Source organism: Sphaerulina musiva, assembly GCF_000320565.1.
Source record: "Sphaerulina musiva SO2202 unplaced genomic scaffold SEPMUscaffold_6, whole genome shotgun sequence".
NCBI classification, from domain to species: Eukaryota; Fungi; Ascomycota; class Dothideomycetes; order Mycosphaerellales; family Mycosphaerellaceae; genus Sphaerulina; species Sphaerulina musiva.
Window position 1 is genome coordinate 627,746 of NW_016017388.1, and position 20,851 is coordinate 648,596.

The 20,851-nt window shown below is 52.5% G+C and overlaps 9 protein-coding genes across 9 annotated transcripts; 6 read left to right on the forward strand and 3 right to left on the reverse strand.

Moving 5' to 3' along the window:
- The first annotated feature begins 682 nt into the window (after positions 1 to 682).
- SEPMUDRAFT_126249 (uncharacterized protein) lies at positions 683 to 2,639 on the forward strand. The gene has a single exon (XM_016902049.1). The coding sequence runs from the start codon at positions 858 to 860 to the stop codon at positions 1,164 to 1,166; it is 309 nt and encodes a 102-aa protein (XP_016759959.1). The 5' UTR covers positions 683 to 857; the 3' UTR covers positions 1,167 to 2,639.
- On the forward strand, positions 684 to 3,164 carry SEPMUDRAFT_156764 (uncharacterized protein; the record flags this gene model as incomplete). The annotated part of the gene is made up of 6 exons (XM_016907695.1): positions 684 to 2,392; positions 2,712 to 2,723; positions 2,822 to 2,873; positions 3,020 to 3,023; positions 3,049 to 3,104; positions 3,139 to 3,164. Exons 1-6 carry the CDS (start codon positions 2,186 to 2,188, stop codon positions 3,162 to 3,164), a joined length of 357 nt encoding a protein of 118 aa, XP_016759960.1. The 5' UTR covers positions 684 to 2,185.
- Positions 3,165 to 3,647: 483 nt separating this feature from the next.
- Positions 3,648 to 6,106, reverse strand: SEPMUDRAFT_149701 (uncharacterized protein). Its single transcript, XM_016905717.1, has one exon. It carries the CDS (start codon positions 6,053 to 6,055, stop codon positions 3,716 to 3,718), a length of 2,340 nt encoding a protein of 779 aa, XP_016759961.1. The 5' UTR covers positions 6,056 to 6,106; the 3' UTR covers positions 3,648 to 3,715.
- A 164-nt stretch (positions 6,107 to 6,270) lies between these two features.
- Positions 6,271 to 10,355, forward strand: SEPMUDRAFT_149702 (E3 ubiquitin-protein ligase bre1). The gene is made up of 7 exons (XM_016905718.1): positions 6,271 to 6,603; positions 6,671 to 6,890; positions 6,951 to 8,590; positions 8,647 to 9,713; positions 9,885 to 10,035; positions 10,114 to 10,134; positions 10,213 to 10,355. The coding sequence occupies exons 1-4, from the start codon at positions 6,427 to 6,429 to the stop codon at positions 8,824 to 8,826; spliced, it is 2,217 nt and encodes a 738-aa protein (XP_016759962.1). The 5' UTR covers positions 6,271 to 6,426; the 3' UTR covers positions 8,827 to 9,713; positions 9,885 to 10,035; positions 10,114 to 10,134; positions 10,213 to 10,355.
- On the reverse strand, positions 9,636 to 10,229 carry SEPMUDRAFT_142065 (uncharacterized protein; the record flags this gene model as incomplete). Its single annotated transcript, XM_016902984.1, has 4 exons — positions 9,636 to 9,713; positions 9,885 to 10,035; positions 10,114 to 10,132; positions 10,211 to 10,229. 4 exons carry the CDS (start codon positions 10,227 to 10,229, stop codon positions 9,636 to 9,638), a joined length of 267 nt encoding a protein of 88 aa, XP_016759963.1.
- A 184-nt stretch (positions 10,356 to 10,539) lies between the features above and the next one.
- SEPMUDRAFT_149703 (actin-related protein 2/3 complex subunit 4) lies at positions 10,540 to 11,874 on the forward strand. The gene is made up of 2 exons (XM_016905719.1): positions 10,540 to 11,156; positions 11,242 to 11,874. Exons 1-2 carry the CDS (start codon positions 10,632 to 10,634, stop codon positions 11,287 to 11,289), a joined length of 573 nt encoding a protein of 190 aa, XP_016759964.1. The 5' UTR covers positions 10,540 to 10,631; the 3' UTR covers positions 11,290 to 11,874.
- Positions 11,875 to 12,117: 243 nt separating this feature from the next.
- Positions 12,118 to 14,929, forward strand: SEPMUDRAFT_149704 (glycoside hydrolase family 18 protein). The gene is made up of 2 exons (XM_016905720.1): positions 12,118 to 13,618; positions 13,670 to 14,929. The coding sequence occupies exons 1-2, from the start codon at positions 12,938 to 12,940 to the stop codon at positions 14,531 to 14,533; spliced, it is 1,545 nt and encodes a 514-aa protein (XP_016759965.1). The 5' UTR covers positions 12,118 to 12,937; the 3' UTR covers positions 14,534 to 14,929.
- SEPMUDRAFT_117808 (uncharacterized protein) lies at positions 12,466 to 12,864 on the forward strand (the record flags this gene model as incomplete). Its single annotated transcript, XM_016901372.1, has 1 exon — positions 12,466 to 12,864. The coding sequence occupies one exon, from the start codon at positions 12,466 to 12,468 to the stop codon at positions 12,862 to 12,864; it is 399 nt and encodes a 132-aa protein (XP_016759966.1).
- A 227-nt stretch (positions 14,930 to 15,156) lies between the features above and the next one.
- SEPMUDRAFT_149705 (myosin-2) lies at positions 15,157 to 20,845 on the reverse strand. Its single transcript, XM_016905721.1, has 3 exons — positions 20,404 to 20,845; positions 16,082 to 20,334; positions 15,157 to 16,027 (listed from the first exon to the last, which is right to left on the reverse strand). Exons 1-3 carry the CDS (start codon positions 20,554 to 20,556, stop codon positions 15,556 to 15,558), a joined length of 4,878 nt encoding a protein of 1,625 aa, XP_016759967.1. The 5' UTR covers positions 20,557 to 20,845; the 3' UTR covers positions 15,157 to 15,555.
- Positions 20,846 to 20,851: the final 6 nt, after the last annotated feature.

A 20,851-nucleotide genomic window follows, 5' to 3' on the forward strand; every position in this document is an offset into this window, starting at 1 on the left:
AGAACCTGAACTACCTACCTATGCAATAAGTGCCGCGGCGGAAGCAGGAGGGGAGAGGGACTTATCGTACCGATGCTGCGGCGATGCACATGTGCCTTGACTTATTTTAGACGAACGGGAGCCCCACGGGAGTTCATGGCCGGGCCGGTTCTGAGTGCCAGCGAACAGGTACATACTGTAGGTCTGTGTGTGCAGTGGGCGTATGTGTGACTGTGCGTGTGTGCGTGTATGCGTGTGTACTTGTCAGGTATGTACTTGTCAGGTATGTACTTGTCAGGTATGTACGTATCGACGGGAGGTACCCGACCTGTCGACTAGACTCGTGTAGGGAGGAGGAGGTACATTAGCTGTAGAGGCTGTAGGAGGTAGTTTGGTAGTGTCCTGCCAGGAGGCCCAAAAGGCGGTACGCAACCGATGCCGATTTGCTGGTGGCGTGCTGCAGGCGTAAGGCCAGCACGACAAAGTGACATGGCATGTCGGAGGTACCTACGTACCGCCCTCATCATTTATTATCTGATGATGATGATTACCTGATGATTACCTGTATGCTGCCTCTCTCCCTCTGTCTCCCGTCTCTGCCCAGTGGCTACCACGATTATTATTACTACATGTTCACCTCTCTCTCCTCCGTCTCTGCTTTCCCCTCCTCCTCCTCCTCCTCCTCACCCAACAACCCTTTTCCTCCATGTGACACTCCTGTGACTTGGCCTTCATTGAGTCGCTATCATTCGGCGACCTCGCGACTGAAGGAAGAAGCATCCCGACTATATCCGACTACCTGATAGTACAGACCGCCAATTGAGAAACACCCACTACATATCAACACCCACTCATACACACCCACACCATATATCAGCATGGCTGTCAAAATCTCCCAGTCCGCCTTGAAGAAGTCCAGTGCACCGCCGCACTTGAGCCGACAAGACTCCTACAGTGCTCAACGCGACCAGACCGCCTCCTCGCGACAAGTCAATGCCACATTGGTCCTAGCCAGTGTGGCCTCACGAGCATCGTCTCCCGGTCGGAAAAGTCCCACGAGCCCTTTACCGTCGCCGGGAGTCAATGGTGGCGGACGAAGAACCAGCTGGGAAGATTGCAAAGTGAAACGTGACGGCTACGTCTCCTTTCCCGATTTCGACGACCCGCAAGCCTCGCAACGAACGTGATGTTCTTTGTTGCTTTTTCCCCTTCCAGTTACCTTGACTGCCAAAGGGGACAGTTCTTTTGCATCATGGTACTGCTGCTGGGGTGGAGGGGCAGTTCGAGGGTTCTACTACTACGACTACGACATACCTTACAGTACTTTGATTGACCTGGCAAGGCTTACCATCCGGGAGATCTATACCTACCTAACCTACCTTACCTGACCTTACTTGAGGGCCCAATGATCATGTACATTGGACTCCCCCATCACACGAGATCATTGAGTCTATGAAGATCGAAAATCCCTACTACTCTACGTCGTCACTACCGACATACACACACATCTATTGGCAGGACGACGAAATCCATGTCTCTTCGTTGTCGTTGTTGTTGTTGAAGAAGATGAAGACGACTGGACACCACTTCGCAACAAACACGTCACCGACACTGTTATCGACACGCACACACCAAAAGCCCCACAGGACAGACAGACAGACAGCCAAAGGTGTTTGTTGTCACAAACACTGCAGCGCAAGATCGGGTGTTTTTGGAGACCACAGCCAGCCAGTTCCCTCCCTCTTTACCCTTACCTACAGTAGGTAAGGTACAGAGGTAACACCCGAAATTTCTCCCCAACGGTTCTGCAGGCGGCCCACGATTTGGAAAAAAGAAAAAAAAAGGCAAATGCAACCAAACCAAACCAGGCTGCTGATGATTCATCCGATCTCACCACACCAAACCAACAACAAGGAAATCGGGAAAAGAAAAAAAGAAAAAAAGAAAAGTCAACATGGGGAAAGGTTGCCCGCATTTGCAGCAGGCGTGCAGGGTATGTACCTTTCCAACTTCCCTGCGAGTACACGTGGGGCGGAAACGTTCAAAGTTTGGTGGCGGCAAGGGGATGAACGAGTGAATGAATGAATGAACGAACAAGTGGATCATGGATAGATGGGATGAATGACTGGATGGGTGACGTGACGCCGGTGTTGGTGGTGAAGCCTATGAAAGGGGTGCCAAAATTACTACACCTGAGTTGAGGTACATGTACCCTGTAGGTACCTTACCACATACCTACCTTATGCGTTGTCATCAGCAAACAGCAACAGCAACAATCTACGACTTCTTCCTCGACCCCTTTGTCCCCCTCTCTTCTTCCCCTACTTCTTTGCTTATTATTCATTCGGAAAAAGGACCCTGGCCAGGCACCGACCGGACCGGATGCACGTGGCATGTCGTGAGAGGTGTCCAGGTTAGTGGGCTAAAGTGGTGTCAGCCATTTCTTTTGCTTTTTTGCTCATGCGACCATGCATGGGGGGTGGAGGGGATGGGGATGAGGCGGGGGACTAGGTAATATATAACAAGGAATCATTGATCGGTGTCTACCTGAGGTCTGGGAGGATGATATACTGTAGATAGCTTACGCAAACGTTTCGCTGTGTCAGTTTAGCTAGAGCCAAGTTAGTCAGGTACCTAGGAACCATATATACATACTATACCTACCTTACCTAAGGTATACAAATGTAGTCTCGTAATGATTAGTCCCTTATACTATCAACATATACCTATAGGTACAGGTACAGGTAGGTACCTAAGGTATATATGTACCTTAACTAACAAGGTAAACATATATTGATTATATTCTGTCGACCCCTACCTTAGCTACTAACTACATGTACAGCCTCCGACTGACCTGTACCTTATACCTATAACCCTCACAGCCTCAGCCTCAAGTACGTCTACGCCTACGCATACGCCAAAAAAAAAGAAATTCCCTCCTCGATTTTTTGGGGGAAATCCGCTAAACGCGCTGAACGCGGGAACTTTGCTATCTGACGCTGTTCCATCTGCAAGTTACCTACCTTATTACAATATACAGTAAGGTATGTACCTACTACAAAACACAAGAAAAAGGGAAAAAAAGTCCTTCCTTCCTCGATTGATGAGGTTGATTGTACCTAAATGTAAGTTGTCTACCTCACCTCGCCTTACATGTAGTCAGAGACCGACGAGAGCCCGCCTGAAATAAGACGACGAGTAAGGTAGGTATCTATATCTTGTGCTCCAAAGATTCATCTCAGATAGATACCTCATGTAGATTGAATAATGCGATTCTTAACTCTACCTCTGCATTTATTCATTTATTCATTTTATCAAATCATCAGTACCTATATATAGGTACCTACCTAGGTACGGTAGGTAGTATTGGATACTAAGGTATCTGTTGTTTACCACTTCAACTCGTTTCTTCTTGATACCGACCTCGGACATGGACTCGGACAGCCCTCTCTCTCTCTCTCTAGCTCTCATCCCCCCCCCCCTCTTCTCTACAGCAAGATTGCGACACATATCTGATGACAATGTTTGCATGAGCCCTAAGGTGGAGGAGAGTGGCTGTGTATGTCATGCTCGCGAGATGTTGTGGAGCCACGTATAGCATCGAAATCTGGAAGGATGCACATGGAGCAGGTTTGTCGGCAATGCCAAGTGAACGTCAGATCAGGCAGGTGTTATTATTTTATTGAGGTCTGCCGAGTTAGCCGACGGAACGGGTGTATATTCATTCGCATGCCCTTCAGTCGCCAGCATCTGGACCTCCTCCCCCACCGAAACCACCAAAGCCACCCACGCCCTTCTTGCCTTTGCGAGCCTTCTTGACCTGTTTCGACTTTTGCAGAGTCTCTTGTATGCGCTTCTCGGCTTCGCGCTGTTCCTCTTGGGCTGCAGCAGTAGCCAGCTCGGCGTGTCGCTCTTTCATCTCATCGCCAATCTTATCTTGCGCGTCCTTCAGGCTATCATACTTGGTGAACACGGAAATGTCGCGAGCCGTCTTCTGCGCGTAATAGTCTAGATCCAGCTTGCGAGTCTCTTCGCCATTCAACGCTCTATTGATTCGTTGCGGGTCCAGCTTCTCTTCTCGCGTAAACTTGGCCTTAATCATGCGTCTGGTTTTCGGAGGGAACATCTTGCTTATGATGAGAAAATCGGTACCAAACATTCGCAGCGCATCGTAAAACTCGTCAGTCTGCTCCTCTGACCATGGATCACTCTTCCACTTCCAGAGTGGCACTCGATCTGTGGGCTCGCGGCGATTTGTGTTGATCCAGGTGGTTCGGTTGTTGAGTGTTGTCAGGTCATTGATCTCCTCCACGGGACGATCAGCGGCTGCAGCAGCCATGGCTTCTGCTTGCCTATTGACCACGAGCGTCGTAGGATCTTCGATAATGTTGCCGTCGTCGTCCACTATGAAGCCGATGCCATCGCCCTCGTCATCCCCAGCAGGAGCAAGTTCTGCCTCGGCAGCTTGTGGTTCAGGAGCAGGAGGGTCCGGCGCTGCACCTATCTGATCGGTCTGCTCGGTCCCCTCTGCGTTTTCTGCTGCTGGAACAGCGGTACCATTTGGTCCCTCAGTAGACGGCACTACACCCTCTGCTGTGCCGTCAGTAGCGCCTTCAGCAGCGGCCGGTTGTCCTCCACTCGCGATCAGGTCCGCCGCTGCACGCCGCTTTGCCTTCTCGGCCTCCCAATCTATGACCTCCATCGCCTTGCCTCGTTCCGACATTTTACCGTGGAACGCGTCGTGACTAAGATCCCACATGGACACAGCATTGGGGTCGATCTCATGAAGCTCCGGGTCAGATCCACTGTCTTCTTCTCGCTCCTCTTCCTCGCCTTCTACAGGAGACCGGCGTATTCTTCGCTTCCGTAATTTCGGCTTCTTCGGCTTTGGTTCTGTTCTGACCCTCTTCTGCCTTTGACGAGCTGCTCGTCCTTCCTCCACTTCTGCGGCCGATTCTGGATCCTCCTGCTCCTCCTGCTCCTGCTCCTGCTCCTGCTCCTGCTCCTGCTCCGAAGTTGGCGTAGCTACAGTGTCCGTAACTTCATTCTCGTCGTCTGAGTCCACAATCATTTCCGAGCTTTTTGTAGGAGCTTTTCGTCTTTTCCCTGCTTTCTGGCCCCTTTCCACTGTTGCTTTTGTTTTTCCCGGCGCCGTCCGTCGAGAGGGCTGCTTGCGCCGACTACGAGCTGGGGTCTCGTCGCCGTGCGCGGCACCAGTATCCCCATCCTGAGCTGCCTCTGGTTCGGAAACCGTGCTGGAATCTTGATGCTCCACAGAGGAAGTTGTGGAAGGTTCGGTCAGTTCAGCACGCCTACTTCGTTTCGCTGGTCGTGGTGCATCAGATGTGCTCGCTGGCGCGGCGCGTGCTCTGCGCTTCGTGGCAGCGTTCGCTTTGGGCACTTGACTAGATGCTGATTCAGGTACTTGTGCTGCACTTACACGCCGAGTCGATTTTGACTTCCTCGTTTGAAGGGGCTCTACAGGTGCTGCTTGTGTTTCTGGTTCTGCACTTTCGGCACCAGGACCTTGAGCTACGTAGTAGTCCTCAAAGCGTTGCTCCGCGCCGGCGACGGAGGCTTCAGTGCTCAACTCATGTGACGCAGATTGTGACCCTACTGCTGTACTCGCGGTGTCATCTGACGCTCTGGGTGCACTCTGCGCTTGGGTCGGCGGTGGGGTCGGTTGCGCTGCCTCCACTGCTGCTGCAGCCACAGGCTCAGCTCCCGAGAGTGCGATAGGCGTTGGGGGAGGCGATTGCAAGACTACAGGCGTAGGTGTCGGCGCAGCGACAGCCTGGATCGCTACTTCGGGAACTGATAGGGTCTGCGCCCGCTCGACTGCTCCCTCAGGCTGGGTTTGCAGCACTGGCTGCTCTGCCTGCTCAGAAGGCGGCACATCAATGATGCTGCTGCTGCTGGAGGGCAGCACCACGCCAGGCGCATCGCTGGGAGTCGGAGCAGGAGTGGATTGCTGCTGCGCTGGAAGGGCTGGTTGCGGTTGCGGTTGCGGTCTGCGTCGCGGAGCTGCTTTCGGCGCGGCTTTCTTGCCTGGCGCAGCAGACGTGAAGAGGACCATTGGAGCGGAGTAGCTGCCTGCTGCTTGTGCGTTATAGATTGTCCATGTCAGTTGGTCAGTTGGTTGTACATGTGGGTGAATGAGAGGGAGTAGGAGCAGTAGAAACTAGTGCCCGGATCGGCATGTCTCTCGCCGATTCCTTGTACCCTCCTCTGAACCGACGAGTCAACTCCTTTCTCAGCCCTCTTCAATAAAACACCAACTCAACAACCACTGCCCGCGCACCGGACTGCCGACATCTATAGCGTTTATCGGCGCCCGCTGGATTCACACATCCTACACATATGCACGTCTGACGCGCGCCCTCCCACCTGCGCACATGGCCCCCGCGGCAGAAGTAATCCTCCCAGCAGCCTGATTGACCTTCTCAAATGACCGCCACCAAGACCGTGCTGCCCGCGCTCCCATCTCTATCCAAAACTGCGATGGAAGACCGGAAGCGGTCACTCATGAATGATGTCGAGGATCTGGCCCCGAGTCGCAAGCGCCTCAAGGATGAAAATGGCGCCACGATGCGCATGGACGAGGACAAGGAAAAGCAGGTCGAGGTTCGTGCCTCCTCCCTCTCTCAGCGTGCATTCCACGCAACGAATCCGCTGATCAGGTGTCATATAGGACTACCAGAAAGACGCCATCATACGGCAGCTGAAGGAGTATAAGCGCCAGAAGCGCGATGCTGACGAACAGCTGGTTGAGCTTCAGCGCAAGGTCACCTACCATGACGACCATATCCGAGTGGTCGACGCCTGGTGGTCTCAACTCCTCGACGAGATCCGCATCCGAGTTGGCGACGAGCTCCCGACACCGCCGCCCAGCGCAACATCTGCGATCATCGGTATGCCACCACCCTTCCTCCCTGTCACGTGAGAATATACCATACTGAGAACTTGCGCAGGGGAAGAGATATACAACAGAGCCCTCCACTTTGACGACGTGGAGTCGTTCTCTGCGCATCTCAAGGCCCGGTCTGCCAACCTCAAGAATGCTATTAAGGATCTCTTCGCCAAAGTGCCCTCAGCCTCTTCGCCCTCAGAAGAGCAGCTGCAGAGGCGCCTTGGCGAATTGCTCGCTCGGGAGAAAGAGCATGCGGTTGAGCTCAAAAAGGCCATTGACGAGAAGGAGTCCATGTATGAGCGTCTCGAAGCCGCCATGGGTCGGTACATGACCGCTGAACGCAAGCTGGATCGCGCCAAAAGTAGCCAAGTACAGAAGCTTGAGAGGCAGGCGATCATGGGTAGCAATGGTGATGGTACATCTCCGACTACCTCGAAAGCCGCTGCGCTGCCCAAGCGCGAGCACGGGGATAGTAATGGCGAGCTCGAGAATGGTGTCGATACCGCAGAGGCTGAAGCGCTGCGCAAGGAGGCCATTGCTATCGCGGATAAGCAGAAAGCCCAGGTCGAAGAGATTGAGGTCGAGAACGAGCGTCTTACAAACGAACTCAGTGCTGCGAGGACAAAGCTTGCCAGTCTCACGGACGACGATTACATGGAGACTTCGCACTACAAGATCCTCAAATCGATGTATGAGGATGTTGTGAAGCGTGTGAACGATCTAGAGGCATTCAACAAGCAGCTCCGGGAAGAGACGCAGAAATTGCAGGCCGAGAGAGCCGCGACACGAACGCAAGTGGAGGAGGAGACCAGGAACCATATCTCAGAAGTCGAGGCAGCGAACGCACGCGCGGAGACAGACCTGGCACGCATTCGGCACGCGCGCGACCAATTGAACTCAGAATTGGCAGTTCTGAAAGCTTCGGACGACATCCCCAAGTCATCTCTAGCATTGGCGCAGGAGGTGGCTGAAGCCAAAGATTCGAGGATATCAGCTTTGGAGTCAAAGGTACAGCGACTGGAACTACAGCTCGGAGAGGCCGAAGCGGCAGAGCTAGATCTGGACGGTCTGGACGTGGATGCTTTGAGAGCAAAGGTGCAAACTCTTACAAATCAATACTCGCTGCTTGCGAACGAATTGCCATCATTAGAGGCAGCCTGGAGAAAGCTGCAAGCAACGGCGAATAAGAAGATAGAAGATATCGCTCATTGGGAGGACCAGCTCTCGCGTTTGGCTGCTGAAAAGGCGAAAGCTGACCACAAGTACTTTGGAGCGATGAAGGCCAAAGACACGCAGGAAGCACAACTTCGAACCGCCAAGTCGCAAAACTCGCGGTCAAGCGAGATCGTAACCCAACTCAAGGACGAGGCAGCAAAGGCCAAAGATCTCTGCAGCAACTACGAACGTCAGCTGGCCGAATCGAAAGAAGCTTACACGAAGCTGGAGCAGCAGCATCGCACTGCCGAGCAGAAGTTGAAAGAAGCCACATTCGCCAGCGATGGTCTTAAGAAGAGCAGTGAAGAGTTGAAGACGCTCGTGGCCGCCAGAGATAAGGAAGTGCTCGGAACATCGAAAGCAAAACGCCAGGCCGAGGAGGATCTGGAGAAGTGCAAAGCACGGCTGGATGACACGAAGAAGCAGTACGATGCGCTTCGAAAGAGCAGGGCTGCAGTGAATGCAGCAGACTCGGACGATTGGCGGGTGAGTTTTCCATTGTTGCTGTTTTCCAGAAGCATGCATGCTAACGAAGAAAACAGAAAGTTGCCATTTGCCCAGTCTGTTCCGCAAACATCCGAAATACTGTATTGAAGACATGCGGCCATGTGTTCTGCCACAACTGCGTCAAGGACCTCATTTCGAACCGCAACAGAAAGTGCCCCAGCTGCGCGAGAAGCTTTGGTACCAATGACCATCAAACAATCCACCTCACGGCCTGAGCGCTATAATTGCTGAGCTTCGACCGACGGATCAGGATACACTCTTCGCTCCAGCCATTGCCGAGACGAAACGTCCGCTGCCTATCGTAAGCTCCTGGAGACGTAATCGATTAGGATGTCCCTATGAGCACGGCCAAGTAGGGCTGTGAAAGTGGCCCACAAATAATGTTGCTGCAGGAAGCCAAGGGAGGTTGCAGAAAGACACTGCATCTGGGATTGAGGAGGTGGGAAGCAGGGACCCATTTATCCCTTGGCCTGTGGAGGACACAAGTTCCATTCTCCAATGAGAGTTGCTGCCTCTTGAGATAGGCATTGAACGAAAACTAGGCAACGAATGAAATAGTCTAAATCACGCCTTCTGCTCTCCAGTCCTGCATAGAGCCATGTTCCGCTGTTGCCGCTGTTGCTTACGTCGAAGCATAGCGTAAATGGAACGGGCAACCTGAAGAATGTATTGTAAATGTAATTTTGAACATGCTCTTATCGTGACAGACGAACGGATAAAACGCTCTGATTATGAAATGCCTATTCGGCCAGTTTCATCTTCCTAACCATAGATATCCTGACGTCTTGTTTGCTTGCCGGTTCTATTGCGCCCTCAAGACGTCCCATTTATTCATATGTCCAGGTCGTCCTGTGATGGATGTAGACCACCGCCTCTTTCTCCTCTCCTTCTTCTTTCTCTTCTTCTTCCTCTCTCTACGCGAATATCGTCTTCCCTTTGAACAGGATCTCAATTGCCAAGTACCAATCTTCCACAGGCAGCCCAGCTTCTTTCCTACCGAGTCCTTCCCCGTAATCATCATATCTTACCGCAGTGCGATTTCGCCCTGACGAGATGCTCGTTTATGGATCATAGCTTGACACCCGCAGAAGAGGAGGAAAGCCTATGATTGTTGCAAGACCCAAAAATTAGCTCGCTGATCTCCTCTCACATATGCAGCGATATATTATGGCGTTCGTTCCGTCCATCTCCTTTTGTCTATCTCTTTCTCTCTCTGTCTGTCTGGTCCATCCCGCCTTTGCTGTCGGTTTTGAATGTATGGAGTCAGACGTACCGCGTATACAACCACCGCGCCAAAAACAGCCGTAGCCACGGCTTTTCCATCTTCGGGGTCATCGTTTGCGCCCATCATGCTGTGGTGGTTTGTGGCGAACATGCCCCCGATTGTGCTGAGGATTACGATGCCAAAGATGGAGATGACGATGCTGTGAGCGGAAGTTTGCCGTGTTAGTTCTATCGACCTGTCTACGGGATGTTCGTCGTCGGCGTTAATATGCGCGTACCATGTCCATGCGTTGAATGCTGTTTGAGACAGGATGTCAGTATGGTAAAAGCGTCTTGCGGTGAGGACATGGACCTGGAGATGGAGTCGGGACTTGCCTGATACCACGGGCTTCATGTTTGCTGATCGGGCGCCTGGCCGGGTGTTTGTCCGTGACTCTGTGTGTGTGAGGGATGAGAGGAGGGGTGGCGATGGATTCGGGGATTGTACAGAGTGCTTTGTGGTGGTCTTCAAGATGGCGACGTAGGTTGGTAGTGAGATAAGACGCTTGTGATGCGATGCGATGCGATGCGATGCCGTCGTTCGAACCACGAGGCTGGAAGCTTCATCGAGGCCCCACTTGACTGCCGCCTACCAGGACACTTATCCTGCGCTGCCTTACATCCATATTGACACTGACATTGACACTAACATTGAACACGGAACACTAACAACGACATTGGAAGCTCTCATTTCGACCACCAGACAAGCACGATTGGAACAGCACGAACGAGTACGTCCACCTTCGCGCCGCCAAAGATGCCAGCATACCACTCCGTCTTCCTGGACGAACCCAATCAGCAGCTCATAGGCAACTTCGCCCTTCTGCCACTTCGGACACGCACCCGTGGACCAGCCCAACAACTCCCTGGCCTCCCGGCTGGTACCAGCGAGCTCGACATCGAAGCCTCACACGAGTCATATGACCCTTTAGACGAAGTGCTTGCGCTGTTCCGCGCAAACACTTTCTTCCGAAACTTCGAAATCAAAGGCCCAGCAGATCGTGTATTGATCTACGGAATCCTCTACGTCTCGGAAGCGTTGTCGAAGATCAAGCCGGGGCAGACGAAACGAGAAGCGGAAAAGAGCGTCATGAACACTGCTTTGGAGACACAATTTGCGATTCCGGGTGATGCGGGCTTTCCCTTGAATCAGATGTTTGAGCCACCGAGGGATAGGAACGAGGCGGAGGTGTTGAGGCAGTATGTGATGCAGATGAGACAGGAGTTGGCTGTCAGGTTACTGGCCCGCGTATATCCTGATCCTACTGGTCCGCCGAGTAAGGTGAGTTGCGAGGGAGATGGCTGAATGGCATTGCTGCTTTCACGAATTGGTAGAGGGTCGATGAGATGGCTAACAGGATTCACAGTGGTGGCTTAGCTTTCAGAAGAGAAAGTTCATGGGCAAGCAGCTCTGAGGGTAACGCGATGCACGACGCACTGTCAAGATCCTTATGCTATGACACACATGTTCTCAGCGTAGCCTAGGCCATGAAAACGGCCGTCATCGAACTAAGACTGAAGGCGTTCGGTCGATGGCCCCGTCGGGGATCACGAGTATGATGATCAGAACCGAGTTTGAGAGCTGGTGGACGTCCGGTCACAGTCAGCTTATTCAGAAGATCAAAGATCTTATGACCGATCAGCGCCACACAACCACGAATAGATGAAGCTGAATATGATAGCATGCTCCGAAAATATGAAGCCACTGATGGTGGTAAGAAAGTGCAGCATTGTTGTTGGTCGCTCACGATTGTACAGACTCGAAACTTCCATTTCGTGAGACTTGTTTCTGGCAATACGGTGAGAACACTGACGTGGCAGACATCATGTACGTATCTGGTACCGCGAATCTCTTGATCTCTGCACTTGCGCACCAACCTCACAAGTGTCCACAAGTGCCTCGTCGCTCTGCGACCAGGTTTCGAGCTGCGAGTGACGCAGATACTTCGAGCAGGTAGCCTTCCACGGGAACAGTAGCAACATGAGCACTATCATACCTACCAAAGATCTAGGCTCACGAGGATCACCATCTGCTGTGACAGGGCGCCTAGAACTACATATGCCGAGGTGGTCTGCAGCTGGCCTGGACAGGAAGCATCTGCCTTGGCGTTACTCAGCCCATGTGGAGGCATCATTCTGCTACTGTCCGTCCTCGTGAGGTACAGGCTGGCTACGCGGCAGGGGATGCTGTGCAAAATCGGCTTGTACCTGCATGCAAATGGTATCGACCTGGTTGCCGGCACTATGGCAGGCAGGTTAGCAGGAGCCGAAAAGGGCCTCATGCACAGCCGGAAGATCATACGCGTAAAGGGTATCAACCACAGTTCCCACGCTGAGACACATCGTCAGCAAGGCGTTTCTCGAAGTCTCGAGTACTCATGCGCAAGGCAAGGCAAGGCAAGCTGTGGAATGACGAGACTGACGGCGGCCAGCAGTCCGCAGCCACCGCCTTACGACATGCCTTGTGGCATCTGTCAACCGGCTGTAGTTTGACACGACCGATCGGCTGTAGACGTTTTGGACATGATATTTTGCGACCGCAATCGGGTTGTTCTCGACGCAAGTGTTGCTGAACTTGTCGGCGCCGCGAAATGACTCCATCCATGGTAACAACAGCACTTATGGATCATTTCCACGGTCGCCACGAGCTGCAAGTATCCGCATCGCGGCGCATGAAAGGTCGAAAATCACGAGGGTGGAGAGAAGAGGTGGCACAAGGGAATGGTCACACGAACGGCGGGCTGCCGAACCTCATCATGCCGCTGCCGCCGTCTCGGAATTTGAATGCTTCCAGAACGCAGTCGCACCTGACGACAACCACAATCCACGGATCATACAAATTGTTTGTCCTTGGGACCAGTACGACGTGGGCGGAATACATAGACATGCGATCCAAAGACCAGCATGCCTCCGGGGTGGAGATCGACCTGGCCGTGCGGCTTCTATGGCTGCAGACACATCTGCCACCCTCTCTCATCTTCACCTACTAGTCTAAGAGGAATATAAGCACGAGGCGCACTCCAAGTTGCAGGATTGCAAGCGTCTTCTACATCTTTTTTCAATATGCCCAGTGGCGAGTTTCTCAGCATGCGATTGTACACTGCCCTCGTAGCGGTCTTGGCGACTTCTGCCCATGCCACGCCTGTCGTAGGGAAGGACGGGATTATTGCACTGGACGCTCGCCAAGAAACATTTGCCGCGACGACCACGGTCTATGCCGCGACAACCACTGTCTATATCACAGTGACCGCCAACGCCCAGTCACTTCGGCCCTCGACACCCGCTTCAACGTCGACGTCGACATCGGCGCCGGTTGCTGCTTCGTCTTCGACCCCTGCTCCATCCTCGTCCTCCGCATCTTCTTCAGCCTCTGCTCCCTCCTCATCGAGCCCAGAATTGACTTCTCCTTCGACTCCAGCAGACTATGGCACGACACCGTACAGAACCGTCATGTACTATCCGAACTGGGACATCTACGGGAGAAACTTCCAGCCTGCAGACCTTCCTGCCGACAAGATCACACATGTGCTATACTCATTTGCCAATGTGCGCCCTGAAACTGGCGAGGTCTACCTCAGCGATACATATGCCGATCTGGAGAAGCACTACGCAGGCGACAGTTGGAATGACGTAGGCACGAATATGTATGGCTGCTTGAAGCAGCTCTATCTTCTCAAAAAGCAGAACCGCTACATGAAGACACTGCTCAGTATTGGTGGCTGGACATATAGTGCCAACTTCGCAGTAAGTGTGAGAGCCAGATCGATGATGAGTCAGTAATCTAACTAGTTCCAGGTCGCTGCATCGACTGAAGCCGGCCGCGCAGCATTTGCTTCTTCGGCAGTTGAGCTCCTGAAGGACCTTGGATTCGATGGGATCGACATTGATTGGGAGTACCCCCAGGACTCCACTCAATCCGCAAACATTGTACTGCTTCTGAAAGCGGTTCGAGCAGCCCTCGACGCCTATGCCGCCACACTTTCCACCAACCCCCACTTTCTCTTGACAGTGGCCACCGCAGCCGGACCAACAAACTACGAAAAGCTTGACGTGGTAGGTATGGATGCCTCAATTGACTTTTGGAACCTTATGGCCTACGACTATGCCGGTTCATGGGACGACAACGCTGGACACCAGGCGAATTTGTACACAGACACCGTCAACACCAAGAGCACACCCTTCTCAACCGACACTGCAGTGAAATGGTACATCGAGAATGGCGTCACGCCCAGCAAGATCACCCTCGGCATGCCACTTTACGGCCGCGCATTCACTTCCACGCAAGGCCCGGGCACGCCCTACACCGGTGTGGGATCTGGAAGCTGGGAAAATGGTGTCTGGGATTACAAGGCGCTCCCTCAAGCCGGAGCAACCGAGTACTTCGATCCCGTCATTGGCGCATCGTGGTCCTACGATCCTGCTACGCAGGTCATGATCTCATATGATACTCCGGCCATGGCTCAACAGAAACTCCAGTATATTGCTGATATGAAACTGGGAGGCGCCATGTGGTGGGAGGCGAATGGAGATAAGAATTCTACTGCTGCTGGAAGGAGTCTGGTTCAACTCACCAAGGACAAGTTCACGACGGATCGGTCACAGAATGTGTTGGACTATCCCCAGAGCAAATATGATAATCTCAAGAATGGTATGGAGTGAGAGTACGAATTGAGCGAACGAGTGCAGTGAGTGAGTACCCTAGGAAAGAGAAAGAGAAAGAGAAGCCACACGCGGCCCCATAGCTGTGAGATGTCCTTCGCGCAAGGAGGAGGATATCAACAATCAATCAATCACGTCAATCAAGGAGGAACGATAAGGGACAGACCAGGTATTTTGAAACGCCTTGACGACTTTTTCCTTTTTTTTTCCTCTTTTCTTTTTGTGTTTTTTTTTGGGAAGGGGAGGGGGGGTTAGCTACGACGCTTTGTGGGAATTTTGAGCGAGGGGAATCATCATCATCAGCATCATCAGCATCAGCATCAGAGCAACAATTACGACAACAACGGCAACAACAGCAGTAGTTAGTATGCATATATGGACAGGAAAGGAAGAAAGGAATATGGATCATATATCGATCATATTGGAGTTAGTTAATCAGGGTCATCAGGTCAGGGTTAGGTATATTTGTAGGTAGGTAGCTGTGCGGCATTCGAGATAGAAACATGACGAGTTTTCTTTTTTCAAGGACCCACCTATCCTCCTTGGTCTGTCACTCGGTCCATTCCTGGGTGGTGGATCTGTTGGAGAGAAAGAAAGATTGAGAAGAGAGAGTGAAGAGAGAGGTTTTGAAGAGAGATTCACGCACACACACAAGAAGTAATACACTATTCTTATGACCAACCATCCATCCATCCATCTCCGCCCCTCAGAAGCAAATGCCATGCTTCGTTGCGAAGACTGGAAAAACGTACCAGTCGCTATGATGATGATGATGATGATAATGTTGTTGAAAGCCCAAAGACCTTTTCTGCACGATAAGCATAATCGAACATCATTTTGAGGCGAACTTCCCAAGTCCACTTCGCAATCTGCTCCCAGCACACTCATTCCATGTCTCAGTACAGCTCAACTGTCCCATCCCTCAAACGCTTCAACTGACATGCATCAGCAGAAGTACGATGATACGCAGCAAGTTCCTCATCTGACGGCTCTATTAAGAGGTCCTCTTCAGAATCCAGATCCTATCTGTAATCCGCGCCATCATCACTCATGCCATCCTGGTCATCAGGATATTGTACTCCCAATCCAGTGGCTCGACCATTCATTCCATGCCCATTGCCTAGATGTCCATTCGGTACAGGCCATTGACCCTCATGCAGATCCATGCCATCCTCTTCCAAGACTTTACCCATGGCGTTGGCATCGAGTTGCTGTTGCATGACGGCTTGCGCAGAGACGATTTCTGCGAGGCGCTTGAGGCGAGGTGTCTGTAGCCAACTAGGCGTATAGGTCTCCAGAGCGGTGATGACACGAGGTTCTGCAATTTCATAGGGCCCGGAGTCTTCCATGTCGACAGCTTGTAAGAGGAGAACATCGGATTTAGGATCTGTCACGCGCGAGGCGACAGCTTTCATAATCTCGCCGTTGATGGGCTGTTCATAGTCGGCAACAAGATATTGGTTGAGCAGCTTCTGAATCTGGTTGGGTGAGAGCCTACATGTTTTGGTCAGTGACGATCATGGCGAGCAGTGAAGGGTGAGTACTTACATCCAGCAGATATCCTGAATGATCTCGATGTCATTCAGGGTAGCCTTCTTCAGCTGCAGCAGCTTGGTGGCTTGCATCAAATGCTCAAGCTGCAAAGTGCCTTCAGGCATATCGTGACTCTTGCACCATTCTTCTATCCTGGTGATGTTGTAGTTGATCTGCAAGCCGCGCTTCCACGAGAGGAAGTTTCTCCTCATGAGCAGGTCGTTGAATGCAGTCACGCCCACAAGTCGAAGAAGCTCCGTGACGGTTTGGGTGATGATACTGTCTTCCAAGTAGAATGCCTTCATAGCCTTGAACACATTGTTGAGGAGGCTGAGAAGGTTGTCCATGCTGTATGCAGGTGTGTTGGATGACTGCAACAGTTTGCCGAGGAAGCGGTTGTTCTCGTTGGTCACGAAGCCGGGCAGTGATTGCGACTCGATGATAGCGGGCACGATCATCTTGTGCAGCTTCTTCTTCAGCACCTTCATCCATGTGTGGTAAATGTTAAACTCCAAGCTCTCGAGATCGTGCTTGACGATTTCTAGCAGGCGGTCGTACTCAAAGTTGTCTGTCTTTTGCGCCTCGTACCAGTCCTCTGCCAAAAAGACGAATGATAGCATTTCATGCACGTTGGAGAGCCAGAAAGCGCCGGGATTGACAGCTTCGTCGCCATCGTGCTGCATGACTTCCTGTTGGATGGACTGCATGACATTCGCCAAGAAGCGCTCAGACTCCTTCACAAAGCCATTGTTCCACATCTCGCTGGTGACCAAGTTGATGAGGTATGACGGGAAGAGCACCTCCTTATCCGTTGGAGGCGGGCTACTTCCAGGCGCAGGGATCTTCAGGTTTCTGATGAGACCCATTGTGACCTCGTCATTGAGCCCATCTTCATCAGCAAGCAAGTTCTCCAGCTCCATCTCCACGTTCTCCAGCCCAGGATTGAACGTGGAGCCAGAAAGGTTTTGTGTATGCCCACCAGCCGTCGCACCAAACGCCATCGATACTGGCCGCGGATTATAAGTGCCGCTGAACCTGTCGGTTTGAATCGTCTCAGGACCGGCGCTTCTCCTCTTCGGCTTCTTCGATGCCACGAGGTTGATAAGACCACTCGCAGCACCGGCAGAGACACCGTTCGTGAGGTCGCCGTTACCGACAGGTACCGCCCTTTTGGCAAGTTCGAGCTGATCTTGCAGTTCTGCAAGCTGCTGTCGCAAGCCAAGCTTTTCACTCTCGCTCGCAGTCTTGGCTGCTCTAGCTGACTCCAATTCTTGTGTCGTGATGCGCAAGTTTTCGCGGAGAGTCTTTTCCTCTTCCTGCAAGCGGCGCATATTCGCTGTGCTCTCCTCGTAGCTGAATTGCAAGCGAGCCATGTCTGACTCCATCTGTTCGAGCTTGGCGGATGTGATGCCAGCCTGATTCGCTTCTCGTTGTAGATCGTTCGTCCTGTGCTCCAAGGCATTGTACCTTTCTCTCGAGTTCTTGACCTGGCCTTCCAGATTCTCCACTTGACTCCTGAGCACTTTGTTCTCTTTTCGCATCGTGCCCAAGTTCTGTGTGATTTCGACGACCTTGTTCTCCAACTTGTACGAAATCTGCTTAAGATCTCTGGCCTCCTCTCGGAGACTCTTGTAAGTCTTCCTAGCAGTCTTACCACGCCACAAGCTCTGCACGAGTGTGACCTTGCGGCGATAGTCGTGCCAGCCCTTGAGCTGTCTGTGACTTCTCCAGCTTCGCTGAATGATGGTCGCCGCGTCGGAGTACTTCTTGTCCAGGATCATCTTTCGAGCTAACCAGCCCTTTGCCGCCGCTTCGAAGCGGATGATATTGTTTCGCTGCTGTACGTACTGTTTGCGCTCCTTCTGTCCCCTCCAAACCCGTTGGATCGTGGTCGCACTGTGGTTACGACGGATGTCTTCAACTTTTCTCCGCGCCACGTTTGCTCTTGCATGGGCCTGAAAAGTCTTGATGCTATCAATTGATTCAAGATAGCGGCGGCGGTAATACTTGGCGCGTAGGTTCTTTTGAATCATGACTGCGGCATCGTTCAATCTGGTTGTACGCAGATTTTCGAGGAACGCAAGCATGCCAGCCCGGAAGAAGATCTTGGTCAGACCGAGCTGATATTTGTCAGTCTTGTCCTTCTTACCCTCACCAAGAGCCTTCCTGAGAATCGCATTTGCCATATCCCGAATCTCGGTCGTCCACTGCGCCGAGGGAATGAGCATGTAGTAGCGCAGAGCAAACTCTTCGTACGTCCATCGTGTGGGATACCCAGCGCAACTGATTCGAACGGTTTCCAGAACACCACAAGCACGAAGCTGGCTCAAAACCATCGGTCCCTCAAACTTCCACGCCTCCTTGGCTTCATTGGGCTTGATACAACGAATGTAATGAACCTCCGTGTTATTGATGGTTTCCATCAGCTGAATGAGCGAGCTCTTGAATATGCCTCCAAGAGTGGGCTTGCGAGAAGATGCGGCTCCCTTTCGCGCAACGCCAGCACTGTTGGGTTTGCTGGGGTTAATTGCAGCAGTGTCTCGCTCCCTAACAGCCGCACTAGACTCCAAAACCTCCACCAAAAAGTCGTTGGAGCTCGCTCGCAGAACCTCGAGATGCTCATCGGGCACGGTATCCCTATTCTTCTCGATGAAACCATCACTTTCATAGGCCACGTCGATCGCGTAATGGCATACAGTGAAGGCACTCTTCCCAAAGCGGGGCTTCTTGTAGAACTTGTGCTTGTCTTGCGAGAAGTTGTGATGTAGTTTGTTCACGAAAGATTCATCGGATCCCATCGGCAGTCTGCTCTCTTCGTCCAGCAGAGCGAGAATACCCAGCTTGCCCTCGATCAAGTCGATGCAAGGCTGATTGTCGCTGAAGTCAATGAATTTCCAGTCAATCTGTTCTCGTAGATACTCTTCCTGCTCGAGCTTGAAGACGTGCTGATTGAATTCCTGTTGCAGCTTCTCGTTGGCATAGTTGATGCAGAACTGTTCAAAGCTGTTCTTTGCAAAATGCTCGAATCCGTAGATATCCAGCACACCGATGAATGACACCATTTGGTCCACGACTTTCTCGGGCGCCAGGAAGCCATTCATGGTCTCTACCAGCCAGTCGAATAAAGACGAGTAGATGTACTTGGCCACCGAGTCCCGGACCACGGTCGCCTGCTGTGCTGTCAAGTTGGACATGATCTTCTCGCCTCGTGTGACCAATTGCTTCTTGACTGTCCACTTTGCAAACTCATCGGCGTTGATCCCAAGCAGCTCGCAAGCTTTAGCTAGAGATGGCTCGGTAGCAGCTAGCTGCGAGTCTGTTCTAGTGGCAGTGATCTTAATATTGCCAATGTGCAGCAGTGCAGCTAGTATTCTCCACAATGAAGTCTGCACCTCTTTCGAGACACCAAGCCTGTCAAGCGATTGCCGTGTCTCCTTGAAGTCTTTTGCATCGTCCACACCCTCGATCCGTGGGGCGCCGCCTTGATTCAAGTAATCAAAATGCTCCACGGGCGTTAAGCCCAGTTGTTCTCGCTCTTCTTCAGATGCACCCGCCACGAGCTGGTAGAAGATGTGGTAGTTCCGCTCCTTAAGCGGTTGAAACACCAGTCGTGATCGCTCGAGAAGGTACGTCCGTATTCGTGCGCCGATGATGTCGGTCTTTTTGTTGAACATGATCTCGATGTACTTCCCGAAACGCGAGGAGTTGTCGTTTCGGGTCGTCTTCGCGTTACCGAAGGCTTCCATGATGGGATTCGTAGCGAGAATCTGCTCCTCGGTCTCACTCATAGTGTCTGCGCGACCACGACTACGAGTGCCAGGCTGATCGGGCGGTTCTCGTGTAGCAAAGTAGCGCATGATGTATTTGGCACTGACTGTCTTACCTGCTCCTGACTCTCCGGAGACCACAATGGTCTGGTTCTTCTCGTTACGCAGCATGTCCGCAAAGGACTCTTCTGCTATGGCGAACAGATGCGGTGCTTGCGAGGCTCGGTGCTTGCCTGCGTAGACTTGCACCATGCCCGGCACATACAGCGAGTCGACTCGTGCGAACGGGTTCGTAGCGATGAGGACAATGCCCGAGTAGGTGTATATCTCCTTTTGTGCATATCGCAGCTTGATAGCCTGCAGCACGGCAGGCTCGTTCAAGTGGGACAGGTTTGTCAAATCGTCGCTGGCCTCGAGCATCGCTGGGTTCATGAGTGGCGGTAACGTCGAGCTCATGGCATCTTTCGATAGCTCGTCCAGGGTGGTCTCAATGGTTTTGTCCTGCAGCAATCAGCACGATGTCCATACTCTCCCCGATATCCATCTGACGAGGCCCCAAAGCGTGCATACCTCTGGCGTGGGCACATCATCGCGCTCATCATAGGCAAAGACCAAAGTGACCTTGTCGCCGTCGACGGTCTTGTGCTTGACGGTGCTGGCAACCCAGCCGTCGGCGGCGTCAGGCTGCCAGCAGCGAGAGCCGACCGCATACTCGTGCGACATGCCGGCGGCGGCGGCGGCGGTTGGGGTAGTGGTGAATTGATATGGGAGGTCGTTGCTGCTGGCGGCCGCCGTCTGTCCTCACTGCTCGTCTCCTCCCCCTTCACGGACGTTTGGCCGGTGTGCCCTCTTCTCCGTCTCCTGTAACGCCGCGCTAACCACAAACACGCGCACACACACACACAGCAGGTCAAAGGAATGTGCTCCGGCAGTTGTCGAGGAACAGCCGGTCAGTGTCGCAGGGCTTGGCCAGGCGCATCACTGTTGTGCGTGGGTACAGTATTTGGGAACGTGGATG

Coding starts and splice junctions, on each gene's coding strand:
- SEPMUDRAFT_126249 (XM_016902049.1), top strand. CDS start 858: ATGGCTGTCAAAATCTCCCAGTCCGCCTTGAAGAAGTCCAGTGCACCG.
- SEPMUDRAFT_149701 (XM_016905717.1), bottom strand. CDS start 6,055: ATGGTCCTCTTCACGTCTGCTGCGCCAGGCAAGAAAGCCGCGCCGAAA.
- SEPMUDRAFT_149702 (XM_016905718.1), top strand. CDS start 6,427: ATGACCGCCACCAAGACCGTGCTGCCCGCGCTCCCATCTCTATCCAAA. Junction 6,891..6,950: donor CGCAACATCTGCGATCATCG/GTATGCCACCAC, acceptor GAACTTGCGCAG/GGGAAGAGATATACAACAGA. Junction 8,591..8,646: donor CAGACTCGGACGATTGGCGG/GTGAGTTTTCCA, acceptor CGAAGAAAACAG/AAAGTTGCCATTTGCCCAGT.
- SEPMUDRAFT_149703 (XM_016905719.1), top strand. CDS start 10,632: ATGCCAGCATACCACTCCGTCTTCCTGGACGAACCCAATCAGCAGCTC. Junction 11,157..11,241: donor CTACTGGTCCGCCGAGTAAG/GTGAGTTGCGAG, acceptor CAGGATTCACAG/TGGTGGCTTAGCTTTCAGAA.
- SEPMUDRAFT_149704 (XM_016905720.1), top strand. CDS start 12,938: ATGCCCAGTGGCGAGTTTCTCAGCATGCGATTGTACACTGCCCTCGTA. Junction 13,619..13,669: donor CATATAGTGCCAACTTCGCA/GTAAGTGTGAGA, acceptor AACTAGTTCCAG/GTCGCTGCATCGACTGAAGC.
- SEPMUDRAFT_149705 (XM_016905721.1), bottom strand. CDS start 20,556: ATGTCGCACGAGTATGCGGTCGGCTCTCGCTGCTGGCAGCCTGACGCC. Junction 20,335..20,403: donor ATGATGTGCCCACGCCAGAG/GTATGCACGCTT, acceptor TGATTGCTGCAG/GACAAAACCATTGAGACCAC. Junction 16,028..16,081: donor ATTCAGGATATCTGCTGGAT/GTAAGTACTCAC, acceptor CAAAACATGTAG/GCTCTCACCCAACCAGATTC.